At 50.3% G+C, this 14,277-nt stretch overlaps 2 protein-coding genes across 2 annotated transcripts in view; one reads left to right on the top strand and one right to left on the bottom strand.

Moving 5' to 3' along the window:
- Positions 1 to 2,734, top strand: part of Prkcz (protein kinase C zeta) — a 111,354-nt gene extending 108,620 nt beyond the window's left edge. The window contains 2 exon segments of the mRNA XM_028891470.2: positions 1,930 to 2,045; positions 2,271 to 2,734. Coding sequence (XP_028747303.1) covers positions 1,930 to 2,045; positions 2,271 to 2,358 — 204 coding nt within the window. The 3' untranslated portion in view covers positions 2,359 to 2,734.
- Positions 2,735 to 4,194: 1,460 nt separating this feature from the next.
- Faap20 (FA core complex associated protein 20) lies at positions 4,195 to 13,943 on the bottom strand. Its single transcript, XM_028891471.2, has 4 exons — positions 13,850 to 13,943; positions 13,236 to 13,380; positions 12,848 to 13,128; positions 4,195 to 7,254 (listed from the first exon to the last, which is right to left on the bottom strand). Exons 1-4 carry the CDS (start codon positions 13,909 to 13,911, stop codon positions 7,182 to 7,184), a joined length of 561 nt encoding a protein of 186 aa, XP_028747304.1. The 5' UTR covers positions 13,912 to 13,943; the 3' UTR covers positions 4,195 to 7,181.
- Positions 13,944 to 14,277: the final 334 nt, after the last annotated feature.

The following is a 14,277-nucleotide window of genomic DNA, read 5'->3' as shown; positions in this document are numbered from 1 at the left end:
CTGTGCTGGCTAGTGTATTCCGAGCAGACTCACTGAGGTCTGGAGTTCCTCCAGAGGCTGCCTGGCTTGGTGCTGCCATCTCCAACTTTTACTATTTAGAAGTGGACCCTCTAATCCAGCCGGGAATGCACAGCAGTCAGAAGGGACTCTCATGTCACCACATGGTACCACGATGCATATGGCAAGGAGTCCTCCTTCATTCCCACACTCACCCCCATTCATGCTTGGTAACACAGCCAATTGTATTCTAGACAGCTAAGTATGTCCCCAAAACTGCTGGGAACTGCTGGGGTGTGGGAGGGGTTAGGCCTGGGCCAGTTAGCCTGAAAGGCAGTGCTGCAGCCCTGGGCTCAAGGTGCCTCATTAGAGGTAAAGAGTCACCCCCAGAACACAAGGACAAACATCTAGTCCTCTTGGTTACCCAGTCTTGGGTCTTCTGTTGTACTAGCAGGCTAGGACCCTTACTTGCTCTTATTCTCTTACTCATTCATGAATCCACCCACTCTTCACACCTTCTTCATTCATTTTCTCATCCACTTGCTCACTCACTCATTCACACGTGTATGTTGTACTCTGTAGGATTAGGTTTGTTTCTAAGAACATTGAGAGGCAGCTGTAACCCAGACACTGACCCTGCCACAGAGCCATTGTTGGATGGGGGTAGGGGGGCTACACATCAGCTCCCATGGTCATGGCGGTCATATGTGGGTTTAAGTGCAGACCCATGCAGTGTCTCTTCAGGGCCTGCATCCCTAGCTCACGTAGAGCACTGTGGCTCTTGGGACAGATCTGTACATTGTTCTGAGACCAGTTGTCACCCATCTTCCCCTGGAAGAGCTGAGCGAATGCTGGAAAGAAGACTCTCTCACCCTGGGCACTGAAGCTCAGAGATGCCCTAAGTGTGTAGTTGCCCCTGTGTGGCCTAAGGGCCCTGCTTGATGAAAAACAGCTGTTGTGTGTGTGTGTGTGTGTGTGTGTGTGTGTGTGTGTGTGTGTGTGTGTGTGTGTGTTTCTCTGTGTATCCTTGGCGGCCCTGGAACTTGCTCTGTAGACCAGGCTGGCCTCAAACTCACAGAGATCTGCCTGCCTCTGCCTCCCGAGTGCTGCAATTGAAGGTGTGCGCCACCACCACCCAGCTGAACAGCTATATTATACATAGCCAATCCATCTTGGTACACCACGCCCCTCTCTCTTTGTTGGAGCCCAGAACAGTTATAACAGCAAAACGCTTGGAGCAAGGCTTAGAACAGAGGGCAATGGGGATTGAATATGAACAAAGCATAATAATGTAAATGTATGAAAAGCTCATAATGAAACCCATAAGTTTATGCCATTTTATGCTATGTATCTCGGCTGGCCTGAACTGGCATCTAGACCAGGTCTTGAATTCACAGAGGTCCATATGTCACACCTAGATGCCTAGAATGCAAGCAGCCATGTTACCAAGCGTGAGTAGGTTTAGGTGTGAGACTGAGCAGGGATTCTTTGCACATGCATCATGGTGTCTGCTGTACATTCCCTGCTGGACTAGAGGGTGCACCTCTAAATAGTAAAAGATGGAGCTGACACTTCATCGTGGGGACAGGACTGAAGATAGGTTCTCCTGTGCTCATCTAGGTGGGGTGTTGTCAAGCCAGGAAAGAAAGGAAAAAGTGTCCAGCCACTGGCAGTGACATTGTTTCCCCAGGCACAGGTCTCCAAGGCCTGTACATCCATCACTTTTTAACTGAAGTAGAGTTTTCCTGGCATTGGATATTTTCTCCTAGATTCTGTGCTTTAAGGGGAAGAAAAAAAAATGGCATTCAAATATGAGGCATGTTGAAAAGCTGAGCTTCCCATTTTATTCTGTGATTTATGTGCATACAAAGAACTGAAGCGGGCAGAGGGATGCTCAGCACCCATCTGACACTCCCTTGTCAATGTTCTCAGCTGGAAAAGAAGCAGGCCCTGCCTCCCTTCCAGCCCCAGATCACAGACGACTATGGCCTGGACAACTTTGATACGCAATTCACCAGCGAGCCCGTGCAGCTGACTCCAGATGACGAGTAAGTCCTGGGCAGGACGCTGTAAGGCTCAAAACACCCTGACCTGCCCCCACAAATGTCACAGTGGAACATGTCCTGAGTAGCCCGGCTCCACAGGCAGCCTGTGTCTAGACTGGTACATGGCCTCATGCCTGGGTCCCTACTTCTGCAGTGTGGGCTGGAGGGAGGGTGGTGCCTGAGGGAGGGACACAGCTACCACTCTTCATCCCATTCCTATGCTTCTAGGGACGTCATAAAGAGGATTGACCAGTCTGAGTTCGAAGGCTTTGAGTACATCAACCCGCTTCTGCTCTCTGCTGAGGAGTCTGTGTGAGGCCGCGAGCGTCTCTGTTGTGGACACGCCTGTGAATGACCCTGTCACTTTACCCTTAACCACAGCATATGCATGCCAGGCTGGGCACGAGGCTCCGAGCAGCCAAGGAGGGATGCTGGCCACTGAGACCGCAGAGGGGCATCCAACAGGCACTTCTGGACAGAGCAGTCTCTTGTGTCCAGACCCCAGAGGCTGGCTTTGTGCTGGAGGAATCGCTTCCTGTGCCCATGGCAGCCCGACCAGAGGGCGAGACAGTCAACGCCGTTTTGAAGGTGCACATTTTCCACAGAAACAGAACTCGATGCACTGACCCGCTCCAGGAAAGTTAGCGTGTAATGCCCTGAGGAATAAAATGTACCGATGATGTTGAAGCTTCCTCTGATGCCTTTTTTCTGAGTGGCACCGCCTGACGTCCCCAACGCAGCCCCCACGTGAGGAGGAGCTGCGTTTTCCGAGCAGGCAGAACGTAGGCAGGGGACGGGCACCCAAGTGCCTGCAGGGATGCACTGCAACAAGAATTGTTACAGATTCGGAACGTTTTCTAAACCCCGGTAAGTTCTGTTGTTAATATTTAACAAGTATTTTCATACCTAGTGCAGCCAGCCGTGGTAGTCGAAGGCTGAAGTGACATCCTGGCTAAGTTGGTGGCGCTGTTCCCACCAGCCCTTTGGACTCTGATGGGGGAAACTGGATTATAGAGATTCTAAAACATTGCTCACCAAAGCACCAGTAAACCAAATAAATAAAAAGGGAAAAATAATTGAAAACTAAATCTGCACAAAATATATTTCTGAAAACACTAGCCAGTGCCTCCAAGATGTCTTGTGTTATACATTAGATTTTTGGAAAATATTTTTATCACTAATACTCCAGATTAGAAAATCTAAAGACACGTGTGTGATGGACCCTAGCCTTAAAGCGACAGAATACCCATAATCCTGTACTCTTCCTGAGGAAGCAGATCTGCTTCCATAACTGTTGTGCTCAGCCATCCTCCTCCTCCTCCTCCTCCTCAGATTAGAGGCAGTTCGGGAGGCCAACCCAAGGCTTCCTGGAAAGAGGTTAGCTAAGTCCTTAGCAGGTCAGGTGTGGCAGGAGCCATCATTTCAGCCCTTGGTAGTGCGGGAGACAGCTGCACTGCGACTGGGCACCCCAGCTCCACTCAAGCCAGGCTGGCCCGTGTAGCAAACGTGCTACATACCCCCAACCCTGCCGGAGTGAGACCTGAGTCTCCATGCAAGGCAGGGTGGAGTCCAGCCTCCGGGCACAGTTGCTTCATGCCTCGGGGCCGGTGGCCCTGTCACATTTCAAAGTTAGAGGCGCTGTTGCTGTGCTGCCCCGTGGCTGCCCGCAGCCCTCACCCCAATACACTCAGGTTTCTCAGGCCATTGCCATGTCTGGCACTGAACACATCAGAGCCACACCCAGGCCCACGGTGCTGGGACAGAACAGGCAGCCCAGGCTTCTGACATCATACCCCAAGTCCAGGCTTCTGGGTGGCTCTGTAACTCCTATTGAACATGGACACATTTCAACCAGCACTCCCGGTGTCCATCAGTAAGACTTGTCCCCAGCAACTGCTCAACAAAAATGCAAAGAGCCTAAGAGCCAATTTTTGGGCCTCCTGGGGGTGTCCAGCCCAGCCTGGGGATGTCCAGGGGGCTGGAGCCCCAGTCTGAGGGCTGTGCAGTCACATCTGCCTATGAGCCAAAATGCTAAGATCAAGAGCCCACAAATGGTCCAACAGCAAACCGGCTCCTGCAAGCTCCTTTCCTCCCAGTGTGCTGCCTAGGGACAGCAACAACTCCTTTGCCCAAACAGCACAGGGGCCCTCGGTTTGTTAGAAATGGGGTTGTTTATTTGGATACTGCCCTATTGCCAAATGACTTGCTGGTTACTGGTTCGGCTGCTCATGTACAAATGTGTGAATAACATTGTGCCCACCAGAAGGGGAGATTTTTATATATAGTAATTTGTTTTATAAATTAAAGAAAGTGAAGGATGTAATGAAATGTGACTTGGGGTGGGTGGGTGGGAAATACCCTAACGTTTTGCAAACGGCTCCGGGCAAGATAGCGTGTGTCTTTTGAAAATGGTTCACAAACACTGGTGACTTTCATGATTGTAAAGCAGTAGCCATAACCATGTGGTTTTGTACAATTATCAGTGGAGCCCATCGCCGGCCGGCGTTCCTTCTGTGGATGATGTTCTCGCCCTCCACGGCCAAGGTCGTTCGTATTCTTGCACATCTATTAAAGACTTTGATGAAAATGCCCTTATTGTTACTGTGTTTGAAGTAGATGTTTGGAGAAAGCAAAGGGTTTTATTCCGTTTTCCTAAGAGTCCCTTCCTAGAATATATTTAGGCTCATAACACAAAGCAGTAGTGTCCCATGTACTCAGTGCCACTGTCACCGTCCCCATGAAATGAGTCTGTCCTAATGACTGGAGATTCCCGTAACATGCCCTCTTTCCTCCTGATATGTTCTGTGTATGGGTTTGGACGGATGTACCACTATTATGTCAGACTCCACTGCCACACACCCCTGGCTCTCCCCAGCTCTGTGCTCACTCAGGTGATAGCTTTGGGATTGCAGTTAGAACAGTACCAGTCTGACTAGATTAGGGATTTCTGGACACCTGGAAGAACAGAATTTTGGGGCATCTGTGAGGATGTTTGCAAAGACTGGTGTTGAGTCCACCAGGTGAGAAGAGATCTCCTCAGGAGATGTCATCTAGCCACTCACATCAGAGCTCCAAGTTTTATCTTTCCTCCTGTTCCCGGGGACACACTCCTGGCCCTCTGACTGAGACCATCACCTTTGGTGTTCCTGGTTCTGGGGCTTTTGCCTTAGACTGAGTCAGCTACCCGCAGCCCAGGAGCTCTAACAGGCAGGCAGCCTGAGAGACTCTTCAGCCCCTGTGACCAGGGTTCCTCTCTCATCTGTCTGTACCTATCTCTTGACTCCCCTCTAGGCGAGCCCTAACAGAGCCTTTTCATCTGGCAACAGAGTTAGTTTGGGGTAGTCTGACTTTTTTGAAGGGTTGCTGGACACTGCATGCAGGCCTTACACCTATCAGGTGAGTCCTCACCAACCACGACACTGTACCGCGGCCCCCTTCACATGTTTTTATGATTTATATGAAACCCTTCCTGTTTGCTTTTGAGACAGGGTCTCTTGTAGCCTAGGTTGGCCTTGAATTCATTATGTAGGAGAGGCTAGGCATGAACTGCTAATCCTTCACCTGCCAAGTGTTGAGATTCCGGATGTGTGCACCATACCCAACTCACTGAAACCATTTTCCAAAGGAAAATAAAGATTTTCTGGTTATCTCAGGCTTTCAAACCATGCCTGTCCCCAACCATAGGCCAACACTTGTTTCTGTCCACAAGAATGTCAGGTGCAAATGAGCTTAACAGTAGATATTGTAATCCCAGCACTTGGAAGGTAGTGGTGGGGAAATCAAGTTGTCCTCAGCCACACAGTTCAAAACACAAAATAGGAGAGGAGGTATACCAGTTCTAAGCAGGAATTGGAGCTTACTATCCAGAAGAAAACAACATTTTCACTTATGTGCCAGCCAGAACATATGGATGAGAAGATATGCCCCCTAACTCTCCCTTAAATTCCCTTCTTTGGGAACCACCCAAACTGAAATGTGCAGTGAAATGGTTTTGAGCCCCACCCCTTAGCGGTAAGGTTGCAGAGACTCTCTACACGCTGTGCAAGTCAGCTCTAGTTGCCAGGACACATTCCTTGCCCCAGTATCTGGCTAGATCCAGGGGTTGGTTCAGGCTGAGCAAATGCTATACCACCAGGACACTTCCCAGCCTAGGTAGATAACGTACTTCCATCTTAGTCCTGGAAACCAAGGAGCCAACAGTTCTGGTGACGGTCCATGTGGACACTAGGGACAGGCATTTTGCTATGTCCTGAGTATCCTGGGGTTCCTGTCTCCCAAGGCCCCTTCAGTACATAACATTAATCCCCTTGAGGAAGCTTCACCTTCATGACCTGTCACCTCCCAAGGGCTCCATCTCCACATCATCGTCTTGCAAAGGACCCAAGTTTGGTTTCCAGCAGTTCAAAGCTGCCTATAACTACAGCTCCAGGGAATCTGACACCCTCCTCTGGCCTCTGTGGGCAATTACATTCCCATGCACAAAACCCCCAACACAGACACATACAAATACATATAATTACCTTTTTTTTTAATGTCTGTGAAGTATAATCCAGTATATCACTCTTGCAGTCAGGAGAAGGTGCCAGCCTGTGTACAAACACGGACTTGGGTAGAGATCCCCGTTCTGTCTGTGACAGATCCTGGCTCACCTGCTTGGGTGGGGTTCTCCCTGCTATGACAAAATACTTGATCAAAGCAACTTAAGATGGATTCTGGCTCATGGCTGACATTACAGTAGCAAAAGCAGCTGTAGCTGTGGTGACAGGTGAGAAACACATCACATCCCCAGTCAGAAAGCAGCTCAATTTCTCCTTTTCATTCAGTGAGACCCCAGGCCACATGATGGTACCACCCACATTCAAGGTGGGTCTTCCTTTCTCAATTAATCTCTGGAAACAGCTTCACAGACACACCCTGAGGTCTGTCTCTCAGGTGATTCCAAACCCAGTTAAGTTGACAAGAAAAGAGCCAGAGGACCTCCTGACACTGGCACCAGAGTGATCAGCATTGTGCCCAGTGCCCATGCACAAAACCAGAGGAGTCTGTTCTCAGGTGTCCACACGAAGACACATCTCAGCAGTCACATCCCTATGTCAGTGTGTGTGCTGGAAGGAGGGGACAGGAGAGGCATCCTGCAGCTCACCACACCATGTCTTCTGTGCTTTCAGCCAAGCACTGAGCAAGGTGGCTATCCACATCCAGCTGGGCCAGCCTGCAAGGGAGAGGAAACAGTCACCAGGCCTCCTGGGAGAGTGCTGGCCACAGGAAGGGGGTAATTCCACATATTTCTAAGCCACTGAGAAGAGTCCTGAACTCTTCCACAGCTGGTCAGTTGGAGGACACAATTAAGTAGGGTTCACCATGACCTCAGTGGGTTAAGCTAGGCCTTCCCTGTTACCTGAGAACCCTTTTTTACACCAAGGATTCTTAGTCCTGCAGACTCCCACCCTGACCAGTGTCATGAAGCTCCCACCTCATCTGTTGGCTCACTCATCCTGGACCATGCCAAAAGCTAGCCCCAAAGACTCCCTGGGGCCAGCAAGATGGCTCAGTGACTTCAGCACTTGCTGCCAAACCTGATGACCCAAGTTCAGTCTCTGGACCCCACATGATTAAAGAACCAACTCCTGAAAGTTTCCTTATGACTCACTGTGGTATGTGTACACATGTGCGCGCGCGCGCACACACACGGTAAATTAAGTTTTAAAAAAAAAAGCTAGACATGATGGCACATGCCTTTAATCTTACCACTCAGGAGGCAAAGGCAGGCAGATTTCTGTGAGTACAAAGCCAGCTTGGTCTACACAGTGAGTTCCAGGGCAGCCAGGGCTACGTAGTGAGACCATGTTTCAAAAAACAAAAACAAAAAGCCCATCTCAGGCAGAGATCAGCAGGGAAGCTAGAGCTTCCTGGCTCCAGAGATCCAGTGCAGGCCCTCCTCAAGCCCCACGCCTGTCTATAGCAGGTCAGGCTTATGGGCTGGACAAGCCTACCAGGTACGTCCATCAGCCAAAGGGCAGTTCTCATGAAAGTCCAACTCACTAGGCTGCCCAGAAGAAATAAACATGAAGGTAAGAGTTACTCCAGGACAGCCACCTACCATCCTCCAAGAGGCAAACATCACACCCAGGAGGGAATGCTTTCTTTTGGGGAGTTGCGGGGAGGTTGTCTGTCTGTCTGTTTGACAGAGGGTCTCCTGTATAGCCCTGGCTGTCTTGAAACTCACTATGTTGACCAGGCTGGCCTCAAACTCAGAGAGGGAATGTTTTCTTGATGTGGAAAGACCAAGCTCCATCATGTAAGATTCAGTCATCTGGCCTCTGGCCCTACATTTCTGGAATGCCCACATAGCACCTGTACCTCAAGAGTCCTGTGCCAATGGCCCTGGGGAGGGTATCACAGCCAGAGAAGAAGGGTAGTGCATGGACTGGCCTTCCACCTAACTTCATCCGGCCATCAGAGGGAGGAAGGGAGGGGGTGAGGAGGTGACCTAGCTAGAGTGGTCAGTAGAGCTGCCAGGACAGTGTCAGCAGCCCAGGACTTGATGGAGGCCATGTGGCCACCAACCTATTAGAGTGGCCATCTCTTACATTTCACCACCAGGAGACTGGCAAACATTGGTCTCCTCTGCTCACAGGGCCCTGCTTCCTTCCTGGCACCCCACAGCCTTCCGTCCTCAGACAACAATCCACCAAGCACTACTTCTCCCTCAGACGCTGCCTTTCGTCGCTCCCTACAGCTCCCGAACCCAATGCACATGACCAGTGAGTCCCCTTCTCCAGACCAATGTCAACCATCCCATCAGAGCCTGTTAGATCAGGGCCGCCATCTCCCAATGAAGAACAAACCCCGAAACCCTGCGACTTATCACAATGCCCTGTGTCTCTCCTAGCAGCCAGCTCACCTTGTATGTGCTGAAGCTGGTGAACTTACCAACAGAAGTCCTGAGGTGAAACTCACAAGTCCTGAGAATCCTCTGGACATCTGCTGCCCAACCAGATGCCCATTACCTGCCCTCCCAGGCATCCTAGGCCTTGGCTTGTTCACTGCATCCTAGTTGACCCATACCCAGGTCAATGACCAGAATGGGAACAGAACTCCCCTAAGATTTACAACAGAGAATGGACAGCAAAGCCCCTCACTTGATTCCCAGGTCCTATGATTTTCAATGGCTCTCTAACTTGGCAGTCCCCAACAAATGGTCTCTGAAGTCCCTGAGAACCTCTTAGCCAATCTAACCAAGGTATTAACACTTCCCTGCTCCCAGCTTTCTGCAAGACACCTCAAGGTTCTTTATGGACCTCTGGCCATCTGTTGGGAGTTTTCAGGCAGCATCCCTCAAGTGGGTTCTCAGGGATTCCTCCAGATGCCACCCCACAACAAAAGAGCTGTTTCTGTAGAACTCATTTCACTGCCAGGCTTCTGCTAACTCCCAGACACAGTTGAGCCCTGGCCATGGCTAACCAACATGGATTCGGGGACTTCAGCCCCAGAATCTGAATATGAATAAACTATTAGAGTCATGACCAAGAGCTAGGCATGGCACACACCTGTCATCTCAGCTACTCTGAAGGCTGAGCAAGAAGACTGTTTGGCCTCAGATATTCAAGGCCTAGGTTACATATTAAAATAAAGATCAGGAACACGAACACACACACAAACACACACGAACACACACACACACATACACAAGAGAGAGACAGACAGACAGACAGACAGACAAACAACCACAACCACCAGGTACCACTGAATCAGTCAAGACCAAGGAAGGGTTTTGGCATCCCCAGCTAATGGACTGTCTTACCAGTTGCCGATCTGACACATAGATATCAGAAAACACAGCAGTTTCCCTATCTGTGGGTCCTACATCTGCAGATTTAAACAACCGCAGATAAAAAGTACTTTAAAAATTGGTGACTGTACTAAATGTAAACAGACTTGCCCTTGTCATTATTCCCTAAGCAATATAGAGTAACAGCTGCTTACATAAAGCCACCTAGCTATGTAGGGTTTATGAAGTAACAACTGTTGTTGTTTTTTTTTTTTTTTTTTTATTTTCATTTTTATGTGCATTGGTGTTTTTGCCATGGGTGTCGGGTCCCTGGAACTGGAATCACAGACAGCCTTGAGCTGCCATGTGGGTGCTAGGAGTTGAACCCGGGTCCTCTGGAAGAACAGTCAGTGCTCCCAACCACTGAGCCATCTCTCTAGCCCAGTAACAACTGTTTTATGTTAAAAAAAAAAAAAAAAAAAAAAAAAAAAAAAAAAAAAAAAAAAAAAAGACAAGCCAGGCGGTGGTGGCGCACACCTTTAATCCCAGCACTTGGGAGGCAGAGGCAAGTGGAGCTCAGTGAGCTCGAGGCCAGCCTGGCCCAAAAAGAGAGTGTTCCAGCACAGCCAGGACTGTTACACAGAGAAACCCTGTCTTGAAAAACCAAAGAAAAAAAAAGAGGAGCATCTACAGACTGATACACTGGGAGCACTGGACTCAGTCCCCAGTAGTGAGAGACATCTGTATGAAGTATTGGAATATAGCAGCAAGATCTAGGGACAAAGAACACTGTATGCATGTCAGCCTAGTATCTAATACCTGTCACATTTAGGAATCACACAGTGCTCCACTGGGCTCAGACGGTGCTAAAGGAAAGAAGGAATGGTGTGGTCCTCCCTGAGGGGCGTCCCCAGCTCCCCTGTGCCAGCGTGGGTGGGCAGCAATGTTTGCACACACTGCCCTCAGAGGACAAGACTGACAGCTCAGTCTGAGTCCAGCTGCCAAACTGACCTGTCCAAGGCCAGTCTGCCTCCCTGCTTGGGTCTTGCCTTTTGTGACAACATCCCTGCCATCTAAGACCCAGAACATCCTGCCTTGGGGCAGGAATGAAAGGGAGCTCCTTTAAGGGCATGGAAAGAGTTCCCCCGCCAGCCTGATGATGTGGCTGCCACCTCAAGGGGTGAGTCTGGCCAAATACATCCTAACTCCTCTACAGTTCAATGTAAGAACACATCACTGCAGACTTAAGCCTACCTTGCTCATACCTACTTTGGAAAAGTAAAGGCACTTTGCCAAGTCTGATACAGCCACTTGAAAGGCACTCAACGGGCAGAGCTTTCATCTTCAATAACCCTGTCTTCAGGAGTCTTTTCTTCAACTGTCTAGAAATGCAAGGACAGCACAAAAAGCCCCCTGGAACAAGAGGGGAGTGGGAATCCTGACAAGATCTTATGGGCTCTGCAAAATTGAACTTCCCCAAAGGATTCCCAACCCCAGCTTCTGCCCCTGGGTCTCTTGATAGGTGAGAAGCATGGAAATGTCAACTTTACAGTACATTCAAGGTCACATAAGCAGGACCCCACTTGGGGACAACCACCACCTCACTCAAGCCAGCCCACACTTAACATCACTTTGTCTGAGTTTTGTGGCTGTGAGTAGAGATAGTTGTTGCTGAGGGTTGGGATTGGGGCTTCTCTCAAATTCATAAAGGCTTGATTCTGATAAAAAGCCACATTTTGGAGGCTTTGGAAATGGTTCCATTGATAAATGGTTCCATTGTTCCTGCTGTGCAAACATTACCCACAGAAAAGGCAAGCACTGGCAGCATGCGTACATAACCCATGCACTGGAGTGGCCAGAGAGATGGGAGCTCATTGGCCAGCCAGCCTAGCCAAATCAATGTTTGGTTCAGTGAGAGACTCTGTCTCAAAACATAAGGTGCGATGTGATCAAAAAAAAAAAAAAAAAAAAAAACACTTGACCAGGCCTCCACATTCATGGGCACCTACCTCTGTACACAAACCTACATGAACATATACATATATCACACAAACAATAATAAGCACATTTTGTTTTGTTTTGAGACAGGGCCTACATAGCACTGGCTGTTCTAGAGCTCACTATGTAGACTAGCCTGGCCTCAAACTCACAGATTCTGCCTCCTGAGTGCTGAGATTAGAGGTGTGGACCTCCACTCCCAGCTCAGCACAAATTCTTTTAAACAATATTTGGAGGGGCCTATTGGGCTCTGAACTAGGGCTCCAGCTGCGTTATCCTCTGGTAACCATTTAATCAGGCTAACTCTGCTTCACTTCCGGTTTTGTCATCTTAGCAGCTAACTTTGGAGAATCCATGCCCTCCCCAGGCCATTTCTACTTCAACACATAGGATACATGTGCACCAGCTACACACCATCTAAACACACTGCCCTTGAGCCCAGCAACAGTGGGCTCAAGTTCTACAAGTTCCTGTATCATTTTAAGTAGCCAAAGCTAACCAAATGTGGTGGTGCAGTCTTGAAATCCCAGCACATTGGGAGGCCGAAGCAAGAGCATCACTGAGAGTCAAAAACAACAACAAAAAGGCTATCAGGAGGCTCAGCAGGTAATGGCACCTGTTGCCAATCCTGAGTACCTCAATTCAATCCCTAGGATTCATACGGTGAAAGGTGAGAACAGACCTCAAGTTTTCCTCTGACCTCCACATGCATGGCGTGCGCACACGCACACACTCACACGCACATTTTAATTTAAATATTAGTTAAATAAACCAGGCAGTAGTGGTCAACGCCTTTAATCCCAGCACTTGGGAGGCAGAAGCAGGCAGATGTCTGTGAGTTTGAGGCTAGCCTGATGTACAGAGCAAATTCCAGGACAGCGCGCTACACAGAGAAACCGTCTCAAAACAACAACAACAACAAAATTAGTTAAATAAACAAAAGGCCAGAGCCACGTCTAGGCACTCACTCTCTTAGAAGGAAGTTTTACAACGGACTAAGTTATCTTAAGCTTGAGGTCTGGGATGGAAAACTCACGTCGGATCAAATGCCTTCTGGCACAATGGACAGCTCAGCAACACAGGTGTACTCTGCACAGACACACGCTCTTGGGGGCTGGGAGTCTGATGGGAATCTGGTGCAGGACATCTTTTCAAGGATGGAATAGGTGACCCCAGGGAGCCTCCAGGCCCATGGAACAACTGGTAGGAGTTTCCAGAGCCACCAAGGGCAGGTGGAAAAGGCGTCCAGGAAAAAGTTTTGGATCCCACAGTGAAGACCTCAGGAGGCACAGCGGGCTCTGGGTCAGGCAGAGACTCCTAAAAAGCAGATGCCCATGAGATAACAGCCACCAACACCATGACCTCCCCCAGAGTCCCGGGGAATCCTCTCCCAGGCCATTCCGCATTAGTGCTTCTGGACACACCTGGCTGGAAAAAGCAGGCAGTGGTGGCAACGGCTGACTGTTCGGGGTCAGATCCACGTCCCCGCTCACAGTGCTTCGCAGGAGAGCAGCCCACGGCTCACTCTTACTGTCCTCCATGAGAAACCAGGGGCGGCAGCTGGGGACCCTGGGAAGCATAGCAAGTGTCAGCCAGTGGATCCATGGTAGAGTGTCCCGAGAAAGAGGTCTCACAAGGGAGGTCACAGGGGCTCTACAGTGAGGGGTAGCAAGACTCTGGGGGAGTGGAGAAGGAGTCCACAGTGGAGTAAGGGAGGGAGGGAGCCCGAAGTAGGGGATCAAGCGTGCGGTTCACGCTGGAGGGTAAGTGGGCTCTAGGGAACAATGGAGCATGGGGCTGAGCAGGGAGAGGCTAGATAGGCGACGGAAAGAGGGGTGGAGGAGGTGGGGGAAACCGCAGGGTTGGGGCGGAAGAAGCGACCGCGCCCGGAGAAAGGAGGAGCCTTTCTGGTAGCAGGCCTCACAGTTGCGGGGTGCAAGTGTGCGAGGAACCCCGCACCTAGACGGGAAAGTCGAGGTACCCCCATTGTCTCCCCGCGGCCCCAGGGCCCCCACCCCTCCGTTCCATCCCGCCTCACCCGCCCCCTGCGGGCGGCCTACGGCGGCTCAGCCTCCCCCGCAGCCTCCGCTCCTCCTCCATCCTTCTCCCCAGAGCGTCCGGCGGAAGTGAGACATACCACCCGACCCGCCCTCCGACCCGGACCAGCTCCCGTGTGGCCTCCAGTACCCCCACTACCCCACTCTGCCAAGTGCCATCTCCCCTTTGTGACACTTGAAAACTAAGGCGCAGGGATCCTAATCTTTGGGGACAGTAGGCTGCTGCCTTTAGGGAGAGGCTTTCAGGGGTACGAGCCTGGGCCCACCCGACCCTGTGCAGGCAGCTCTGGAGCCTGTGTTCCCTTATGTTAACACGTGCAGATTAGCTGTCAGGCTTGCCCTGCCAAGGCCACCTCCCAGCGGTACTAGACAATGCTCTGCCTCAGTTTCCAGTTCTTCAGCCTTTCCC

Source organism: Peromyscus leucopus, chromosome 2 (genome assembly GCF_004664715.2).
Source record: "Peromyscus leucopus breed LL Stock chromosome 2, UCI_PerLeu_2.1, whole genome shotgun sequence".
NCBI lineage: Eukaryota > Metazoa > Chordata > Mammalia > Rodentia > Cricetidae > Peromyscus > Peromyscus leucopus.
Note: the sequence above shows the minus strand (reverse complement) of the source record. Positions and strands in the feature narration are given on the sequence as shown.